This window comes from Hyla sarda, chromosome 3 (assembly GCF_029499605.1).
Source record: "Hyla sarda isolate aHylSar1 chromosome 3, aHylSar1.hap1, whole genome shotgun sequence".
NCBI lineage: Eukaryota > Metazoa > Chordata > Amphibia > Anura > Hylidae > Hyla > Hyla sarda.
The window spans coordinates 349,393,571-349,416,712 of record NC_079191.1 but is presented as its reverse complement, the minus strand read 5'-3'; the positions used below and the strand labels follow the sequence as shown (position 1 = coordinate 349,416,712).

Sequence of the window (23,142 nt, the reverse complement as noted above, 5' to 3'; positions counted from 1 at the left end):
AGAATTTTTTTGTAGAAGAACAGCTCCAGCTCCCACTGAGGAGGCATCAACCTCCAATAGGAAGGGTTTGGAAGGGTCAGGTCTGGAGAGGACGGGAGCCGAAGAAAAGGCAGACTTGAGTCGTTTAAAGGCGTCTTCTGCTTGAGGAGGCCAGGACTTGGGATCAGCATTTTTTTTGGTTAAAGCCACGATAGGAGCCACAATGGTAGAAAAATGTGGAATAAATTGCCTGTAATAATTGGCGAACCCCAAAAAGCGTTGGATAGCACGGAGTCCGGAGGGGCGTGGCCAATCTAAGACGGCAGAGAGTTTGTCTGGATCCATCTGTAGTCCCTGGCCAGAGACCAAATATCCTAGAAAAGGAAGAGATTGGCATTCAAACAGACATTTCTCAATTTTGGCATAGAGTTGGTTGTCACGAAGTCTCTGAAGAACCATACGGACATGCTGGCGGTGTTCTTCTAGATTGGCAGAAAAAATTAGGATATCGTCCAGATATACAACAACACAGGAGTATAACAGATCACGAAAAATTTCATTGACAAAGTCTTGGAAGACGGCAGGGGCGTTGCACAGTCCAAAGGGCATGACCAGATACTCAAAGTGTCCATCTCTGGTGTTAAATGCCGTTTTCCACTCGTCCCCCTCTCTGATGCGGATGAGGTTATAGGCGCCTCTTAAGTCCAATTTAGTGAAGATGTGGGCACCTTGGAGGCGATCAAAGAGTTCAGAGATGAGGGGTAAGGGGTAGCGGTTCTTAACCGTGATTTTATTAAGACCGCGGTAGTCAATGCAAGGACGTAGGGAGCCATCTTTTTTGGACACAAAGAAAAATCCGGCTCCGGCAGGAGAGGAGGATTTACGGATAAAGCCCTTTTTTAGATTCTCCTGGACGTATTCGGACATGGCAAGAGTCTCTGGGGCAGAGAGAGGATAAATTCTGCCCCGGGGTGGAGTAGTGCCCGGGAGGAGGTCGATAGGGCAATCATAAGGCCTGTGAGGAGGTAGAGTCTCAGCTTGTTTTTTGCAGAAAACATCCGCGAAGTCCATATAGGCCTTAGGGAGACCGGTTACTGGAGGAACCACAGAGTTACGGCAAGGGTTACTGGGAACCGGTTTTAGACAGTTCTTGGAACAAGAGGACCCCCAACTCTTGATCTCCCCAGTGGACCAATCCAGGGTTGGGGAATGTAGTTGAAGCCAGGGAAGTCCAAGGAGAATTTCCGAGGTGCAATTGGGGAGGACCAAAAGTTCAATCCTCTCATGATGAGATCCGATGCTCATAAGAAGGGGCTCCGTGCGGAAACGTATGGTACAGTCCAATCTTTCATTATTTACACAATTGATGTAGAGGGGTCTGGCGAGACTGGTCACCGGGATGTTGAACCTGTTGACGAGAGAGGCCAAAATAAAGTTTCCTGCAGATCCAGAGTCCAAGAAGGCCACTGTAGAGAAGGAGAAGGCAGAGGCAGACATCCGCACAGGCACAGTAAGACGTGGAGAAGCAGAGTAGACATCAAGGACTGTCTCACCTTTGTGCGGAGTCAGCGTACGTCTTTCCAGGCGGGGAGGACGGATAGGACAATCTCTCAGGAAGTGTTCGCTACTAGCACAGTACAGGCAGAGGTTCTCCATACGGCGTCGTGTCCTCTCTTGAGGTGTCAGGCGAGACCGGTCGACCTGCATAGCCTCCACGGCGGGAGGCACAGGAACAGATTGCAGGGGACCAGAGGAGAGAGGAGCCGAGGAGAAGAAACGCCTCGTGCGAACAGAGTCCATATCTTGGCGGAGTTCCTGACGCCTTTCGGAAAAACGCATGTCAATGCGAGTGGCTAGGTGAATAAGTTCATGTAGATTAGCAGGAATTTCTCGTGCGGCCAGAACATCTTTAATGTTGCTGGATAGGCCTTTTTTGAAGGTCGCGCAGAGGGCCTCATTATTCCAGGACAATTCTGAAGCAAGAGTACGGAATTGTACGGCATACTCGCCAACGGAAGAATTACCCTGGACCAGGTTCAACAGGGCAGTCTCAGCAGAAGAGGCTCGGGCAGGTTCCTCAAAGACACTTCGGATTTCCGAGAAGAAGGAGTGTACAGAGGCAGTGACGGGGTCATTGCGGTCCCAGAGCGGTGTGGCCCATGACAGGGCTTTTCCGGACAGAAGGCTGACTACGAAAGCCACCTTAGACCTTTCAGTGGGAAACAGGTCCGACATCATCTCCAGATGCAGGGAACATTGGGAAAGAAAGCCACGGCAAAACTTAGAGTCCCCATCAAATTTATCCGGCAAGGATAAGCGTATCCCAGGAGCGGCCACTCGCTGCGGAGGAGGTGCAGGAGCTGGCGGAGGAGATGACTGCTGAAGCTGTGGTAGTAACTGTTGTAGCATAACGGTCAGTTGAGACAGCTGTTGGCCTTGTTGCGCTATCTGTTGTGACTGCTGGGCGACCACCGTGGTGAGGTCAGCGACAACTGGCAGAGGAACTTCAGCGGGATCCATGGCCGGATCTACTGTCACGATGCCGGCTGGCAGGTAGTGGATCCTCTGTGCCAGAGAGGGATTGGCGTGGACCGTGCTAGTGGACCGGTTCTAAGCCACTACTGGTTTTCACCAGAGCCCGCCGCAAAGCGGGATGGTCTTGCTGCGGCGGTAGTGACCAGGTCGTATCCACTAGCAACGGCTCACCTCTCTGGCTGCTGAAGATAGGCGCGGTACAAGGGAGTAGGCAGAAGCAAGGTCGGACGTAGCAGAAGGTCGGGGCGGGCAGCAAGGATCGTAGTCAGGGGCAACGGCAGAAGGTCTGGAAACACAGGCAAGGAACACACAAGGAACGCTTTCACTGGCACAATGGCAACAAGATCCGGCAAGGGAGTGCAGGGGAAGTGAGGTGATATAGGGAAGTGCACAGGTGAACACACTAATTGGAACCACTGCGCCAATCAGCGGCGCAGTGGCCCTTTAAATCGCAGAGACCCGGCGCGCGCGCGCCCTAGGGAGCGGGGCCGCGCGCGCCGGGACAGAACAGACGGAGAGCGAATCAGGTAGGGGAGCCGGGGTGCGCATCGCGAGCGGGCGCTACCCGCATCGCGAATCGCATCCCGGCTGGCAGCGGAATCGCAGCGCCCCGGGTCAGAGGACGTGACCGGAGCGCTGCAGCGGGGAGAGTGAAGCGAGCGCTCCGGGGAGGAGCGGGGACCCGGAGCGCTCGGCGTAACATATAAGTTTGCACAGATGTACTTATTGGCTCGCCATTTAAAACTCCAGTATATAAGGCTTAGGATTAGAGTATAAACAGTTCTGCTTATTCAATTTATTTAATGTGGGAAAATCCATTATGTTAAAGTGCATTGCGGACCTAAACAGGAATTACAGTTACATAGAGAGAAAGGAAATTAATACAATGTGATGTCACGAGAGGCGTGGTCATGACGTCACGTCTCAGTGGCAGCACCCGGCACAGAATGATAGGGGGGATACAATGTAAAAGGCCGGAATACCCCTTTAATAGACACGCTTTTGTCTAATAGAAAAACAGATTCTATCGTAAACAAGCAGTGAAAAGTCAAAATAGCTTACTTGTCAGTGGCATGGTTAAAAAAAATATTATTAGGGTATGTGCACATGGGTAAAAGCCTAGCAGTATTGTGCCTTTTAGTGCTGGGTGCGCATATTCGCATTTCGAATTTTTATCGCGAATATCGCAAATTCGGGAATTTGAGAATATTGCGAATATATTTGCTATATATTCAAAATTACGAATATTCACTTTTTTCCGCATATTTGCATATTCCTTCTTTTCACTTGGGGGCCAACTAGAATGATGCAAATACACTTGTCAGAGGTTATCAACAACTTCCCTAGCAACCAATAGTAATGTTACCCACCCCCTCACTGTTTTCATCCTCGAATACGAGAGTATGCGAATATAACGAATACACGAAATTTGCGAATATAGGATGAATATTCGTCTTTATATACGCAAAATATCGTGAATTCGAATGTGGGCAATGCCGCTCATCACTAGTGCCTTTGTCCAAGTGACAGAAAACATGCAGGTAGGGGGTCTGTCCATTGATTCTAATGGGCATGCCACTTCTTTCTTGTGTGGTTCATTGTCTCCTATTGAAGTCAATAAGAAACGGTCAATCCGCGTGGTTTTTGATAAGAAAATCAGTGCAGTTTCATTGTCAAAAATCACCTAGTTAATGTTAATGTGAACATGTCCTTAGGTGACTTGTCAACACCTTTCTAAATGCCCTATTAGAGCAGTGAAATACTTTTCAAGTAGTCTTGCTAATGTCCAATCATTTTCTTTCAACAGTTTCTTTTCAGACCTATAGCATGTGGAACTATGGCAACAGACAACAATCTATGTGTAGTGGGACCCTTAGGCCCAACCCTTCCATTTGTCTCTTGCTTTTTACTAGCTGTCATTCGGTAGGTAAGAAAAGTAAGGCAAGCTGCAGACCAATGAAAAATATGGTTAAAGGGTACTCAGGTGGAGAATTTTTTTTTTTTTAATCAACTGGTGCCAGAAAGTAGATTTGTAAATTATTTTTATTGAAATATCTTAATCCTTCCAGTACTTATCAGTTGCTGTATGCTCCAGAGAAAGTTCTTTTATTTTTAAATTTATTTTCTGTCTGACCACAGTGTTCTCTGCTGACACCTCTGTCCATTTCAGGAACTGTCCAGAGCAGAAACAAATCCCCATAGCAAACCTCTCCTGCTCTGGACAGTTCCTGACATGGACAGAGGTGTCAGTAGAGAGCACTGTGGTCAGACAGAAAATAAATTAAAAAAGAAAAGAACTTCCTGTGGACCATACAGCAACTGAAAAGTACTGGAAGAATTAAGATATTTAAATAGAAGTAATTTACTAATCTGTTTAACTTTCTGACACCAGTTGATTAAAAAAAAAAAAAAAAAAATAGTTTTCCACCAGAGTACCCCTTTAAAGGGTACAATTGCACAGAGCTTCTTGTAGCCTTTTGCCATGGAGACACATCACTTCACATAGAAACAATAGGGCCTTTTTAGTCAAGACTACATGCTAAATTGCTTCATGTTTCGTTTAAGATTTATTTCAGCTACAAAAAAAATACTGGTTGAAAAGGAGTGTCTATTCTGTTTAATTGCTAGGACTGTCCTTTCTATTACAGCGTGGATCAGGGGGGTGTAGAAAAAAGAGACAGAACGGCGCTCTGACTTTTTTTATAAAATAGGTATGTGGGAAAGAATAGCAGAATTGCCGCTCACCTTATCCAGTTGTGCTAGTGGCAGGCACAACACTGGGAATCGCTTAGTGTAGGTTGCGGCATGGTCCGGGAGCTGCTGATTGTCGGTACTGCTGGCAGTGGTCAGGAAGGCAGCTGGATGCAGGTTGCAGGAATCCCTGGCAGGGTGGTCCCAATTCCGACTTGTAGTTTCAGAGCTTCAGCGCCACCTTCTGTACAAGAGGACTCGTGTCATCATCCTATGTACATAGTACTATGACACGAGTCCTCTTGTACAGCAGGTGGCACTGTAAAGGATAGCAGCATGTGGACTCTAGAAGTTTTCTCTTCCCTCTCTTCACAAACCCATTGAACGGGAGAACCGTCAAGTGACCCGAACACAGTTGTCACAGTAAACTGCCTGCGAAAACTTCTTCTACATCCCAGTGAAGCACCGATAACGCAAGTCGGATTTGGGACAGCCCCCAGGGATTCCTGCAGCCTGCATCCAGTTGTATTACAGTGTGATATTTTAAAATAAAAAATAAAAAATTCCTTTACCTGAAGTAGTTTATTTGCCTATTGCTAGGTTAGGTTGAATTTAAAAATTATTTAATCTTTCTGTATAATATTTCTTTATTACAAAACCTGGAAAGTGTATGCCAGTGCCTTCAACTGTTTGCTATGATCTGACTTCACCGTGATGTGCTAGTGTGCTTAGTGCTGCCCAGTATGTGCCATCATGTTTTGACTTACTTTGTGCATGACTGCATATTGAAAATGAAAGGATTTAGCTGTTTGGTTAGTGTCATAACCTGTATTACAAGCTCATGTCATAATTATTATTTTTCCTATTCTTTAAGGCCTGAGCCAGACAGCATGTTGGGCCCCACAGTGATAAACTGCATAAAAAGTAATTCCTAGGATCACGCTTACTTTCTCTCCCCACATTTTTCAATGGGAATATTGTACCATCTTTACATATAAGGCTATATTTCCATTACAATTGTACCCTTTTTGGCATGTAATTGTAGACAACTTGTCAAAATGGGATGCTGCCTTGTACGTGCATGGACAGACACAGTCTTTACTGACTTTAGTGGTCCAAGCGTAGTGAGCTAACTATGTATGGGTTTCGCAAAAAAAAAAAAAAAAAAAAATATATATATATATATATATATATATATATATATATATATATATAATTTATTGGGTGTGGAGCAGCACCTCCAAAACAGCAAATTAAGTAAATATGGTGCAGGCAGGAAGTCCTTTACAGGATGTACACTAAACAGGAAGTTGGTTTGTTTGCATCAGAAGCAGAAAAAAAGCCTGAAAGACCACAGAAAAGTAGTAAGATATATCTATTTACCAATGTATGTTAATTTATTAATTGGAAATGAAAAAAGGGGAACAAAAAAAGAGGCGCTAGGTGCCATTATTGTGGTCTGCCAGGGGGTGTGAGGTTAAAGATTGTGATGGAGAAAACAACAAAAGGTAAATGTGATGGAGGAAAGTGAGGATGGACGATCACCTTAGTCTGTTGCGCTACAGGCACAACACTGGTTATGGCATATAAGTGTATAATACATTGTTGATGTTCTCCTTGGAAGCCGTGCATCAATCCCGATTGTCAGTGGCGTCCGTGGAAGCATATGGTTGGTGCAGGGTCTGGGAATGGATATCGCAGATCCGGCGGGTGAAAAAAGGGATGCAACTGTGGGTGCCTCAGGATAATTCGCCCGTGTCCCATGCCCAGACCCTGCAACTAGCCATGTTAATTTATTAGACAGTTGAAAATAGGTTACATTGTCCAAAAACCCCTTTTAAATCATTGACTGATTATTTTATGGCAATATATATTAGGCAGCAAGTTAACAGTCAATTCTTGAAGTTGAGGTGTTGGAAACAGGAAAAATGGGCAAGTGTATGGATCTGAGCCAGTCTGACAAGGGCCAAATTGTGATGAGAAGATTACTGGGTCAGAGCGTCTCCAACACAACAAGTCTTGTGGAGGTGTCTTGTGGTTTGTCTTTTGTGATATATAATATATACATATATGTAACTCGCACCCATCAAATATTTATTACTTCCTACAGTTTTAGCCACTATAAAAAACTTACTGGAAGACTCTTCTACATCAAGTACGTACTGCGAAGTTGGCTTGTCACTTACATACTGTATTGCAGAGGAATGCCTATTTCACTTTGGCACATCTAAAATTCAACTTACATTCCATAATGAAAGAATCCTTGATGCCATGTAGATGTTAAAAGCATACGTAGACCAATGTGCCTGCACCTTGTTACTCTGAAGGTGCACCGTGATTTCTCAAAGCAGTCTCTTAGTGACATCAAAGAAAAACCCTGAAGATTTGATTCTGTACTGTTAAGAGATGTACTGCCGATGCAGCGCAACAATGGAAAGCATAAGTGAGAGGGGCTGAGTGATTATATTAGGAATGTACAATAAAGATGAATTCCCACTAAAATCACCTGCAAATATGCATGAGGTATATTGTTATACATGAAGTCATGTTTTTAAAGGGTTACTCCGGTGGGGGGAAAAAAATTTTAAGCAAATTGTGCCAGAAAATTTTGTTTTTGGATTTATTTATTTTTTTTTCTGTCCACAGTGCTCTCTGCTGACACCCCTGTCTGTATCAGGAACTGTCCAGAGAAGCATATGTTTGCAATGGGGATTTGCTTCTGTTCTGGACAGTTCCTGATACAGACAGAGGTGTCAGCAGAGAGCACTGTGGCCAGAAAAAAAAAAAGAAATCCAAAAAGAAGAGAACTTTCTCTGTAGTATAGTAGCTAATAAGTACTGGAAGGATAAAGATTTTTTTTATAGAAGTCATTTACAAATCTGTTTAACTTTCTGGCACCAGTTGATTAAAAAAATATTTCCACTGGGGTATCCCTTTAAAGGGGTTTTCTGACCATAAAAAAAACAAATTACAGTGTGCGAGGGTAATAAAATAAATAAATAAATATATGTAAGTATTCTCACCTACTTGATACCTGCCGAGTCAGCATCATTGCTCCAGTCCAGCTTTCTTTACTTTAATGCACATCAGCAGCCGAATAGGGATCTAGTGCTCAATACAGTTGAGGCCAGTGATTGGCTGCAGGGTGCCCTGGGCACGGAAAACATGCAGGGAAGTAAAAAAGCTTGCTCTTTGCTGGTCTGGTTACATCGGGAAAATGATCCTGTTCATCCAAAAATCCCCCTGTAAAAATGGGTAAAAGTATAGACCAATAATAATTGTTTCCGAATTTTGGCACATCATTTAAGCAAAATTTCGGCTAGTATTTTTTATTTTAGAAAGAAAACACGTATATTGTACAGTACATAAACACATGATTCTTGGCATACATAATAAAAATCCAAATTTTAAATAGGATCGTAACCCCTTAAGGACTGAGCATTTTTCCGTTCTTGCACTTTCGTTTTTTCCTCCTTACCTTTTAAAAATCATAACCCTTTCAATTTTGCACCTAAAATTCGATATAATGGCTTATTTTTTGCGCCACCAATTCTACTTTGTAATGATATCAGTCATTTTACCCAAAAATCTACAGCGAAACATTAAAAAAATCATTGTGCGACAAAATATGATTAAATTGATACCTTATTTATGTAGGTTTGATTTTGTTTTACTTCTGAAAGAAATCATAACTAAATGCATGAAAATGTATATGTTTAACCCCTTAAGGACACAGGACGTAAATGTACGTCCTGGTGCGGTGGTACTTAACGCACCAGGACGTACATTTACGTCCTGTGCATAACCGCGGGCATCGGAGTGATGCCCGTGTCATGCGCGGCTGATCCCGGCTGCTGATCGCAGCCAGGGACCCGCCAGCAATGGCCGACGCCCGCGATCTCGCGGGCATCCGCCATTAACCCCTCAGGTGCCGGGATCAATACAGATCCCGGCATCTGCGGCAGTGCGCGATTTGAATGAATGATCGGATCGCCCGCAACGTTTTTTCCTATTTTACCCCCCAAAAGCGTAAAAATTTTTTTTTATAGACATATTTGGTATCGCCGCGTGCGTAAATGTCCGAACTATAAAAATAAAATGTTAATGATCCCGTACGGTGAACGGCGTGAACGAAAAAAAAAAATTCCTACTTTTTAAATACATTTTATTTAAAAAAAATTATAAAAAATTTATTAAAAGTTTTTTATATGCAAATGTGGTATAAAAAAAAAGTACAGATCATGGCGCAAAAAATGAGCCCCCATACCGCCGCTTATACGGAAAAATAAAAAAGTTAGAGGTCATCAAAATAAAGGGATTATAAACGTACTAATTTGGTTAAAAAGTTTGTGATTTTTTTTAAGCGCAACAATAATAGAAAAGTATGTAATAATGAGTATCATTTTAATCGTATTGACCCTCAGAATAAAGAACACATGTCATTTTTACCATAAATTGTACGGCGTGAAAACGAAACCTTCCAAAATTAGCAAAATTGCATTTTTCGTTTTAATTTCCCCCCAAAAATAGTGTTTTTTGGTTGCGCCATACATTTTATGATATAATGAGTTATGTCATTACAAGAGTCCTTAAGGGGTTAAAATTGTCATCTTCTGACCCCTATATTTTTTTAATTTTTCCGTATAAGGGACAGTATGAGGGCTCATTTTTCAGTGATCTGAAGTTTTTGTTGGTACATTTTTGTTTTGATCGAACTTTTTAATCACTTTTTATAAATTTTTTTATGGTATAAAAATAAGCTTTTTTGGAATTTGGAATTTTTTTGCGCCTACGCCATTGACCGTGCAGTTTAATTAACTATATATTTTAGTAGTTCAGACATATAGGCACGCGGCAATACCACATATGTTTATTTTTATTTACACAGTTTTTATTTTAAATAGGAAAAGAGGGGTGATTCCAACTTTTATTAGGGGAGGGGTTAAATCATCTTTATTAACTTTTTTCACTTTTTTTAATGCAATGTTATAGCCCCCATAGGGGGCTATAACATGCATTATACTGATTGCAGGCACTGATCAATGCTATGCCATAGCATAGCATTGATCAGTGTTATCGCCACTTGACTGTTCTTGCTGGATCTCAGGCATGGAGCAGTCATTCGGTGATCTAATGCAAGGAGGCAGGTAAGGGACCCTCCTCGTGTGTCCTAGCTGATCGGGATACCGCGGTTTCACCACGGTGGTCTCGATCAGCCTGACTGAGCTTCTGGGAAGCTTTCACTGTAAATGTGGCAATCAACTTTGAGCGCCGCATCTAAAGAGTCAATGACGGACAACTGCCCGAACAGCAATGTCCGGCATTAGCCACGGGTCCTGAGCTAGCTTCATAACCCTGCCGTGCCACAGCACAGTTTTTAAACGGCGTTCTGCGGCAAGGGGTTAAAAAATTATGGATCAACAACTGGATGCCGGTTCCTTCCTGTGCTAAAGTGCATGAACTTAAGAGTCAAACTAAACAGAACAAACTGTACATGTCGGGAAACAAGTCAGGAACATAACAGGAATACTACAAAGCTAAAAACTGATAAACCAGGCGGGATATAGCACATTAAAATACAGTTTAGAAACCAGGGTCAAGATTAATGGCAGATATGAAAATATGAACAAAACTATGAGGATATGCAGACAAAACCAGGAGATGCAGGGGATGAACAGGTTAACTGAATTTCAGAACACTAAATGGATCAGGAAATCAAGAGCACTGTTCACACTGGACTCCAATCAATGATACACACTGGACACAAGACAAACTAACTCCTAGATAGACAGATAAGCACAAGGCTCAAAACAGGATTCCATCCTAGGAGCTCCAGGATCAAACAAGGTCAAAACAGGACTGACAAAACAGTGTGAATACAGACTCAGGAAACACAAAGCATAGGCAGAACGAACAATTCAAGAATACTAAAACTTGACAAAGGTACTAAAACAAAGCAGGCTAAAATCTAAGTATCAAACAGGACAGATAACCATGGTTAAAACTCAGGTTACATGAGCTCAGACAGACATAGTGAACATAATGCAAACATGGTCAGAGTAACAGGTGTAATTACCAACCCAGAGCAGCACCTGAAGAGGCTGAAGGGTTAACTCTTCCCAAACAAGGGAGAATAAACATAGAAACTGTTCAGACACAAACCTAATGTCTGACAGAACCCAAAGCAGAACAATGTAAAACACAAACACACATTACAACATGTAGTTTTTATGTAAAAACATTGGGCCTCATTTACTAAGCTGAAACCGACCAGTTATTGGCCGGCCAAAAAGGGGCGTGGTTTCACAACCCGACCGATTTACTATGGAATTCACAGAAAATCCTGTGGGTAAATGGCTGGAAATATCAACCTAGAAAAAGCTGGTCAGAAAATGTTCCCGACATGTCACAGAGACATGTCAGCATTGTTGATCAGTCAAGGTCACTATAGAGACCAAATAGTCTTTAAGACTGGGTGTCTTTTGTGAAGAAAATCTGTGAATTCTCAACTTTTAGCTCAAAGCATCAGCTCAGGCAAGATGTCAGCCCCCATTATAATGTATAGAATGGAATAAAATAAAAAAATAAAAAGAGAGAAAAAAACAATGCAATCAGAGAATAAAATAAAAATAATGAGAAAAATACATTTTGTTTCAGTACATACTTTTAATTAGTTAAACATAATGTGATACATTCCCTTTAAACTGCTTCAATGAGCAGAATGGATTGTTATATGATGAATATTAAAAAACAAAAAATTCAGAGATAAAGGCTAAAAAAAAGCCTTTATGTAAATGGAATCTTAACCGAAATGACAGAAAGCATTGATGAGTCAAGGGAAATGCAGAGAGAACATAAAAGGCTCATTCTCGTCTAGTCTGGATGGGTAACAAAGGAGCAAAATTTGTAAAATGGCTGTTTTTATCATAGGCATTTATTCCACATTGGATGCAATTTAGAGCAAATAACTGGAAAATGCAGTGGCCGGCAAGTGGATTAAATCAGGCGAAACAGCAGATGAGCCCATCCTAAAGAAATACAAATTTCAGTCTGGTTATGCCCTGGCAGGCAGCGTTATGTCCATGAAGTAAACATCACAAATTGTACAGTTTCCTGTTCAGACAGCACTGACATGAACCTGTAGGAAGTCTATTATATTGGGTCATGAGCGGCATATAAACTCTCAATCCCAATGCTAGTGAATACATTGTAGGAAATAGTGCACCATGTCGGGTGACATAAAACATATTGTAATGTAGAAAAATGATTACTAGTTCATGAATGTGAATGGACATACTATTATAATATGTAATATAATATAAAAATTGATTAGACCTTTAATATGTTGTTTATTTGACAAATTAAAGTCATAAAAGAAAAAAATATTTTGTGTATTTCTAACCTATTTCACAATAATTTATAGAATTTTTACATTGGGTAATAGGTTGGAAATACACAAAATATTTTTTCATATTATGATCATAACTAATACCGTTATAACGTGTATAGTATAAACAATTATACATGTTATAACAATATGATTGTTATGATAATGTATACATTTATTCATCATAGTTACCAAACTCCATTTTAACAGGAGACTGGTGTCTCCATTCTAGAGCCCACAGGTTCAGCAGTCGTACTACTATGATTACTGTAGGAGATTGGAAAACCCCTTTAAAAAGAAAATGATCTTCCTAAAACCCATTAGGGAATTGTATGTTAATAGAGGGGAGCCCTCTATATAGAGTGCTTCTCTATTAGCCAGTTACAAACAGCATCTCTCGAGGACCTGTCCTGAGTTACATAGACAATCCAGTAATTTAATGGAAACATGCCATCACTCTCATGTTACTTGAACTACAAACCATTAGGGTGGTCCCGAGCGTTTCCTCACTGCCCCACCAGCCTTTTTTTTATAGGAAATATTTATCAATAACAACTGGCATGGCGGGGAGAGATTGCAGGGGACCACCCCGATGACTCGTCATCCAGGGAGCATAAAAGTTATGACAGATTTCCTTTAAATGGACACTGCATAATGCCTGATTTTCCCACAGATAACAGCTACAGTAACTGCTGAGAGTCCCATCAGTAGGCACCACACGATCAGCTTACTGTCAATGGATCCTATAAACAAGTCAAATAGTGGAGACTTTTATCTTTAATTAAGTTATAATTTTATACTATGTACTAACATCGAAGTACTGTCACAATATAGATCTTAAACAATTAAAGGGGTACTCCACGCTAAGACATCTTATCCCCTATCCAAAGGATAGGGGATAAGATGCCTGATTGCAGGGGTCCCGCCACTGGGTCCCTCCACCCCCTCAATGCAAGTCTATGTCACGCCCCTTCCCATAGGCTTGCATTGAGGGGGCGGAGCATGACATCACACGGGGCAGGGCCGTGATGTCACAATGCTCAGGCCCCCGTGATCGCCAGTAATCAGACCAGGAGCGAACATGCTCTGGGGACTGATTATAACGGGGTGCTGTGTGCAAGATCACGGGGGTCCCCAGCGGCGGGACCTCTGCGATCAGGCATCTTATCCCCAATCCTTTGGATAGGGGTAAGATGTCTTAGCGCCGGAGTACCCCTTTAAGGTTGAAAATATCTAAGTGATTTAAGTTTCACTAAAGGTGTTGTGAACATAGACTGGATGTTAAATTGCACCTGTATAAGATCCATGTGAAAGTAGCTTTCAGAAGAATTTTGGGGAAAATACTGTAATACCAAGTTTGATAATATCATAGATTTTGTCTTGTTTTGTTTGGTAACAAGATTCTTTCCATTTGTCTTCACAGATACTTTTGCTAGCAAAGTGGCTGCTATTCAAGATCAATATGCTGATGCATCCATAGGTAATGTCACCGGTAGCAACGCTGTGAATGTTTTCCTGGGAATTGGCGTAGCATGGTCCATTGCTGCCATTTACCATACAGCTCGCGGAGAAGTGTTTAGAGTCAACCCTGGCACGCTGGCTTTCTCTGTCACTCTTTTCACCATCTTTGCATTCATAAACGTTGGTGTCCTGCTGTACAGACGACGGCCTGAAATTGGCGGTGAGCTGGGTGGGCCACGGACTGCCAAGCTTCTTACATCGGCCCTCTTTACTCTCCTGTGGCTCTTGTACATTTTCTTCTCATCTCTGGAAGCCTACTGCCACATACAGGGCTTCTAAAGAAACACTCCAACATAGTAAATATATAAATATATATAAATATATGTAGAATGAACAGAGGAAAAAAAAAAGAGACATTGCCATTTCCACTTACCTGCTGATGGAATGCAACTGTAGAAGTATTCCTTTTAATGGGTAGGAGCAAGAATTTAAGGTTTCTTACCCGGGGGCATCATGTTGAACTAGGCATTGATGCAGGGACATCTTTGCAACTGTACCTAAAACAGTGTACTATAAATGTTTGACTACTTTTATTTTTGAAATGACTAATCTGAATGCTACTTGGGCCTTTTTGTTATAATGTAAAGATGCCGGAATTACTAGTAACTATTTTTTGTTAATGTTATTGGGGAGTGAGAGGGGTGAGAGTCTGGAGAAGAAATCTAACTGATATGAATATCCAAACCATACTGATAAATGAATATCCAATGTCAAAAGTGAATTAGCCCATCTGGCAAACGGAGAAGTAGTTTGCCAACAAGACATTTGTGGGTTGAAATGTATTCTTCTGCAGTGTAACCCAAGGGCATCTGCCATGCTCTATTAGATTTTTGTTAACAAGAAATGGGTAAAGAAAAACAACCAAAACTAGTAGCCTTCTCCTCTCCAACTAACTGTTGCATTGTACCTAGCATGTGTTCCTCCCTGTTCTAAGTCACCAAACTACAATGAGTCTTTCCTGTTTGTGTTTTTCCTACATAAAAATGACCCTACAAGAAGCCCCACGCTGGTCTAAGCAGTTTGTCTGCTATTGCTTAGACCACATCCAGAGCCATCCATGCAAGAGTCTTCTGGGCACCTATCCATCCATAATAACCATAGTCATGTCTTGGAATGTCTTTGTTCTACGTATACTGCTGTGCATGAATGAAAAGTATTTGTGTATGCTATAGCTTAGCGATTATCCCATTAACCAATGTTGATTGAATGTGAAAGACATGGATGTACTTTGTTTTGTTTTATGCTAGCGTTTTTTGGGTTTTTCGTTACTTGTTTTTCTTTTGTAAACTTTAGGGGTTGTTTTGTGTATTTGGGTAAAAGACAACCTCTGTAAAATTCTGCATAGTTCTGTACAAAGTACAGTACAGTATGGCAGCGTAACATTAATGAAGGATGTGAAAGCCTCTCTATTTGCATTGCCCATTGAAGGGTTTAATATGGGCCTCATGCAGATATTTAAATACCAAAAATGTGCCTAGGAAATTAAAGAATTATTTAAGGAAGTATTTATTAGAATTTATATATTTTACAGTAAGCAATAGAGGCTATGGATTGCTACTAGTAGGTTATATATATAGACATATCACCTTTCATTATCATAGCACATTTTCCACAATGATTTTTGTTTAAAAAAAACAGTGCCATTGCCTTGTAGTTAAAACTGGATCTTTTTTTTATAGAATTTATAAAGGGAAGAAATAAGTCTGAAGCCCTAAATAGCCATCATACCTATGCTTCGGTCTCAATTTTCTTAAAAGAATTAGGCAGTGTTCTGTATCAATCTGTAATATCTGATATATATATATATATATATATATATATATATATATATATTTATCATGCGGCTTACATACAACAGTAAATCCAGTTTTTGTTAGTTTAAACGTGTGGCAATAAATAGTGCAAAAGTGTGATTTTGTTGCCAAAAATTAGGTTATAAAATACTAGCACAATTTCAAGTTTGTATTGGATGTGTTCCAAGGAAAGGTTTGTTATATCTATTGAAACCTCCGATACTGTGCACTGTAACAACCCCATAAATTAGTATGCATTATTTATTAGAATTTGGAGTGCTCCGGTAACTATGCAGCTACTTCAATTGCCATGATCAACATTAACTGGTAACTCGTCTGAAGCTCTTCATAAAGACTGTTACAGACAATGTCAATTGTAAACTTAGATGACCTTCAATATCTTGAGTAGATTCTTCATATGCCACCATCCTCCATAGTTAAGCATCGCGGTCAGCAGCTATCTTGGGACCTGTGTTATTTAGATGATTGATCGATTGGTTGAATTTGTTGCACAACAATCATTGTAAGCTGGAAACTTGATTATGAAGCCCCCCAAATGTCAGTTTAAAGAAGAAAAAAATTAAGATTAAAAAATGCTGGAAGTTGACAGGAGCTTTTTAATACAATGGAGTGTGTCTTAACTAGTGTCGAAAGCGACTGCAAGTGCAGGCAAAGTTGGAGATCAATACAGTGCGACGTGAGATAGCCGGAGCTAGACAATCAATACATGCACGTCAGTAATAAAGAGCCCCATGACTGGTTCTACTTATCTGTCAAAGTGATGTGCTGGTGTTTAACCAAAATCATACCTACGCTAACCAGATGGATCTTCCAATCAATCACGTGCCCTTTGGATTGGCAGTATCTATGACATTGCTAAGAACAGGCCATGATAAGTTGTAATAATTGTAACCTGAGGCCATTATATGATTGGAAATATGTTGATTCCTAAATATAATTTTAGATGGAGCTTCTGCCACCTTTAATTCTACTGCAGACCACAAAGTTAGATCTTCCTATGAAAAGCTTGAATGTTACGTCCTAATTCAGCTATATGTGACTACAGCTTATATCGCTTTCCGCAAGACTTCTATAATGAATGGTACCTATGTAAATTTCTATTTCCCTAGCAAAAAAGGAATTCTACCTGTGGCAGCTTTTTACGCACAAGTTTTAAAACCATATAATAAGGTCTATCATGTTAAACTGACCGCATTAATAAAATTTTAATTAAATTACATTTTAGATTTTTTTATTCAGCTGCAAATAACTGCCTAAAGGGAGCCTCATGTATGATCACTTGGGCTGACAGGAAGTGGAGGTGCTGACCATAGGAACCAATCTGATTGCTGCTGTTATTGTCATACCGGCTCTAAAAAATTAAAAGCTAAATTGTGATTGGTTCCTATGAACAACACCTATAGTTCTTGACCGCATTGGTTTTCATTCATGGGGCCCATTAGAAAGACAATATGGCTGATGCCATCTTTAGAATACCACATCATTTGTAGTTTTTACACTGAATGATAAATAAGAAAACTAAATAACATTATTATCTCTAACTAGACATATCATTAAGGTGTTTTATTATATTTAGAGAAACAAAAAGAATTCAACAGACAAAATGCATTGTTTGTCGTGTGTAAAAGATTCTAGGTGGACATTTTGAATTTGTTAGTATTTTCTTGTAATATCACCTATACAAAATGTTCATTTTACACAGATAATAAAGCATTTACTGCAGAGGAAAGATACTTTGTGACAGACCAATAGACGCACGAATTGTAAACATGCATTTTTGATTTTCTAAAATACGTTATGTTAATTTGACAATATATTGGTTCACTTTTTAGTACAGTTTATGTTTTATCAATTATTTTGTCAGGACACTAGCTGAAATGGCAGATAGATTATAAGCTAATTTTTTTTGAATCAGGACATTCACATCAATTTGGAAAACAAAAATTGTGCCCCTCATCTTGGTGCTGGTTTTGCTTTCCCCTACCCCATGAGCTGCAGCTATGTTATCATCAGTGCTAGATCGGTTCAGGAATTAAAACTTAAAGATCCCTATATACATTAGTCAAAATCCAGGGGAACCTTCTATTTTTAGTGCAACTGGCCTAATGTGTTAGAGGGCTCCCAACAGAAGAGAAAGGCCCGGCATGTTAAGAGCTTAACTGCAGACTATTTTTTTTAGGCAAGAGAAGGTAGATGCTTACCTCCCCTCTTTACATTCAGAACACATGAACATTTGGCTTAGCCAAATGTTCATGTGTATGCGGGGATCGGTAAAACAAACATTCATTCAACGGTTATTGAAAATGTATGGGCAACCTAAATGTCTTCTAATTTCTATCTTTTGACTTGAAGGGATTGAAGTAGGCACCAGCTTTCTTATGCAGTTAAAGTAATGGTATACTATTATTGGACTTGTATGGACTGGCCATGTCTAAAGAGAATATTTGATCATATTTTAGGAATTCTCATACTAAAGAACATTGTATTACCCTGAAAGAATGTTAACATTTATAAAATGAATACATTCGCCATTAGGCCTCTACCCCAGCACCTTTTCTTCTGACATAAAAGTATGTTTATGCCAGCATATATGTAATAGAGAAAAAATCCAGATGGCTGAAATTCATACTAGTAAAGAGCTTATTGTACAATGCCAAGGATTTTAAGATCTCGGCTTGGAATTTAGTTTATTTCTTCTGGGTTAAATAAAATACAAAAAATGTATAATAACATACAAAATGTATCTTCATAAATATCACCAGAAATGTGGGTAATTTGTTGTACAGATTGTATTTTAAATGAGGGAGAATTTAATGCAGTATATTATAATTTAAGATTTCTGGTATTATGAATTTACTACTTTAAAATTGATGCTTTAAATTTTAATTATTATACAACAGAAACACCAAATTCTGCACTTTTGTCTGTTTTTTTTCTATTTGTTTTTCCACTTTTGAGTTATTTCACTTTTGTCCTTGCAAATATTGCATACATATCTTAAAAACACTACTCACTGCTAATAGCGCATGCAAATTTTACCAACAAAAAAAGAAAAAGAAAAAAAAGAAGAAAGAAAAAGGTTGCATTTCTAAACAATGAGAAAAGTCAGGGTTTTTAGTTTTTTGCCTTGCTTAGGGTCTGGAATAAAATAAAAAGTATATAAACATATGTATATTTATATATATATATATATATATATATATATATATATATATGTGTGTGTGTGTACTTGGGGTTTCATGTTTTTGGGTAATACAGATTTAATGAAGGGGATTAAAGGTTTTATTTTTTTTCTTTGAAACTTTATAGTGTGTTTTGTGCACCAATGTAAGATTAAGCACGTATACTGTGATAATTGTTTGTGGTTCACGTTCAGATGACATCATCACAATATCAATGGAAACTCTGAGGTTTACCGAAGACATATGATACTGTACATATAATGTATTATCGATTTTCTTTGTCAATTGGCACTTTTATTTTTTTGCTTTCATGCTTATAAAAATAAAAACAAAAAAAAAGAAATTGTTGTGAGAAACATTTTTCATATTGTATACAGTTGTAAACACTTTACAAGGTTTATAGCATCAGGATTTAAACCATTAATTGAGATTAGGATATAAATGACATTTCCAGATTAGTTTTCACATTACGATGGTAAAAGGAGAGCAGGAGGAATTTATCAAGGGTGTTGTAGGTGAACAATGTATCAAATGTGTTGTAGGTGAACTTCATAAATTCATGACAACTGCAACACGTTAACCAGACTATGGCATAGCTACATGATTTTAGAAAAAGCACAATTAAAACTATTTAAACAACAACTAAGACAAATTGTGTGACTATTAAAAACTACAAAAACAGGATCAAATCAATAACAAATCCCCCCAGTAACCGTTAAACAAATCTCAAAAATTTAAGGAAATTTCTAAAATAAAAACTCACCTAATATATAATAGAGTGAGAAATAAGTTTAATAGGGTTATCTAGGGATAGAAAAACAGAGTTAACTTCTTCCATAAACATCACCACATCTGACCTCAGGTTGTATGTGGCAATACAACTTGGCCCCATTTACTTAAGTGGAACTATGCTGTCATACCACAGCCTGAGTTTTTTTTTTTTTTTTAAGAAATCAGCTCTGTTGTTCTAACCCTAGATAATTGAATAGGTGATGTAGTACTAAAATGTTACTTTTATTTCATACCAAATCAAAAGGTCTAAAGAAAGTACCAAGGCCCTAAAACAATTTTGGTAATTCTGTAAATATGTTTTAATCTTCTAAATCTGAGAGATGTTAATAGTAATAAGGAGAGAATTGGGGTGCATCCTGGTGCTTACAGAATCCTAAGGTCATCTTAAAGGGGTATTCCAGGCCAAAACTTTTTTTTATATATCAACTGGCTCCGGAAAGTTAAACAGATTTGTAAATTACTTCGATTAAAAAATCTTAATTCTTGCAATAGTTATTAGCTTCTGAAGTTGAGTTGTTTTTTTCTGTCTAACTGCTTTCTGATGACTCACGTCCCGGACATCACATCATCATTGAGCAGTTAGACAGAAAACTTCAAAAGCTAATAACTATTGGAAGGATTAAGATTTTTTTAAAGAAGTAATTTACAAATCTGTTTAACTTTCCGGAGCCAGTTGATATATAAAAAAAGGTTTTTACCTGGAATACCCCTTTAATTTAGTTTAGTGGATCCACTTCAGATATGGGTATTTTAGCCATATTTTGCATGTAAAATGTGCAGGTATTACTACTATATTAAAGTGACACAAGATTTCTAACAGATTTAAGCACATAGCGGGAGATTTATCAAAACCTATCCAGAGGAAAAGTTGCCCAGTTGCCCATGGCAGCCAATCAGATCACTTCTTTCATTTTTAACAAGGCCTCTGCAAAATGAAAGAAGCAATCTGATTGGTTGCTATGTGCAACTAGGCAACTTTTCCTCTGGACGGGTTTTGATAAATGTGTCTAAAGGAGGGGCTTTAGATTCCACACTGGGCAGTACAGATAATAACATGACCTTATGACGCCCAGTGCACCAGTTAAGTGCACCAGTCAAAAGGACTTATGCATGGAACTCAAATGAAATTGAATGGTTGCATTGGCCAGTGTGGAATGCGTTGCTTTCGATTCCCCCTTTTTATAGTCCATTCCTAGATGAAGGGTAAATCTTAAGCAGAAATGGTTTGTCAGCCCAGCATAAAGACTTTGCAAAAACGAAATCTTTTTTTTCATGCAGGTCAAAATTCTACATTATTCTTTGATGTATATATTACTGCACAAAACATATTTATAAAATTTAAGAAACATAAAGGAGGGCTATAGACAGTCCCTGTAAGATATATGCTTAAAGGGGTACTCCAGTGGAAAATTAACTGGTGCCAGAGAGTTAAACAGATTTGTAAATTACTTCTATTAAAAAATTCTTAATCCTTCCAGTACTTATTAGTGGCTGTATACTACAGAGGAAATTATTTTCTTTTGGGATTTCTTTTCTGTCATGACCACAGTGCTCTCTGCTGATACCACTGTCTATTTTAGAAACTGTCCAGAGCAGCATATGTTTTCTATTGGTATTTTCTCCTATTCTGGACAGTTCCTAACATGGACAGAGGTGTCAGCAGAGAGCAGTGTGGTTGTAACAGAAAATAAATCTTAAAAGAAAATAATTTCCTCAGTAGTATACAGCCGCTAATAAGTACTGGAAGGATTAAACATTTTTAATAGAAGTCATTAACAAATCTGTTTAACTTTCTGGCATCAGTTGATTTAAAAAAAAAGTTTTCCACCGGAGTACTCCTTTAAGGGTCTGATATGCCAGCAGTTACATCAATTTTAACAAATGCAAGGATGTGATTGCATGTTATAGTAAATGTATGAGCAGACCTGCCAGGCTTCCTGCTGTATCAGTTTTTACGGCCTGTGGGGAGTGGAGACTATCACTTTTTTTTATTTTTTATTAAGGCATTGTAAAGGCCTTTATACATGGACTGATTAGGCACAATAAAAAGGGCTGATCCCTGTGATCAGGGCTTGTTTACCAAGCTTTTACATTGCTTGAATAATTGTGCAGCTGGGCCCCTTGGTGATTGGTGGGTCATCTGTGCAGCCCTTTATATTCATCTCTTATGATTTTAATGGTCACACAAAGGACCCTATGAGCTAAATATCAAACTTGTACCGGTTATTAGGAACAAGTGGTCCTAGGAACACTCATTTGCTCAATAATTGGCCTATGTTAAAGGGCTTTTGTTGAAAGACTGTTGACTGGTACCACTCCCTGCAATACTGTTGTATATAAGTACATGTGTTGCCGCAGCAAAGTGCTTTAATCACTGCAGTCCTAGGGTGCAGGTAAGGGCTGGTTCACAGTACGATTTCAGTGTACGGCTGCCGAATCCTGTACGGCTGGAAGCAAAGACCGGGCGCTCCCGTTTCCCAGCTGGACCCGGCCCATATCTAATGCAATTGACTCCGGTCGGCACACTTTTTTCCCCGTATCCGGTTATCTGACCCGACCTAAGTCGACTCTGGTTGGCTGATTGAAATGCATTCGATACGGGCCGGGTCCGGCTGGGATATGGGAGCGCCCGGTTTTTGCTCCCCCCAACCGGATCTGGCAGCCGTACACTGAATTCGTAGTGTAAACCGGCCCTAACACAGGTCTGTTACCTGTGCCTTAGATACTTGTACTTGTACTTCATGCCATAAAAATAGTATACACACATATTTATCCTTTAACGTGCCAGGGGTTGGCCAAAATACATGGAAGCCAAGGGGCCTGGCCATGGTTTAATACAGCCTTGACTCCCTTTCCCATCCTTACCCAACATCAGAAACCAGTCACTACATGCTAACATTGGACCATACTGTTTGAAACTAAGAGAGGAAGGGCATCTCAGGTATTCAGGTTTAAGGCTTTACATAATCACAAACTTCAGACATAACTAGTCAATGCATAAGAAACAACAGTAAAAGTCAAATCTCCATTTCCTTTGAGCTTTACAAGATCAAACTGTAGCTGTATTATAAATAAAACAAAAATGCCAAACAGACCTTTTTTATTTATTTATTTTTTTATGTTTCTGTGAACAGGTCCAGTCCCTGTAAAATAATACTAAGTCCAAGTTAACACTGATATGTACATCAGACTGAATTTCCTTCACCATACCGGCTACATAGTTCAGTGATGTAAACAATTA

The 23,142-nt window shown here is 39.5% G+C and overlaps 1 protein-coding gene across 5 annotated transcripts in view; it reads left to right on the top strand.

Moving 5' to 3' along the window:
- Positions 1 to 21,566, top strand: part of SLC8A1 (solute carrier family 8 member A1) — a 568,703-nt gene extending 547,137 nt beyond the window's left edge. For all 5 annotated transcript variants that reach the window (XM_056567535.1, XM_056567539.1, XM_056567534.1 and 2 more), the window contains one exon: positions 14,016 to 21,566. In XM_056567535.1, the coding sequence (XP_056423510.1) occupies positions 14,016 to 14,392 (377 nt within the window). In that variant the 3' untranslated portion in view covers positions 14,393 to 21,566. The remainder of the gene's footprint in view (positions 1 to 14,015) is intronic.
- The last annotated feature ends 1,576 nt before the right edge of the window (positions 21,567 to 23,142 follow it).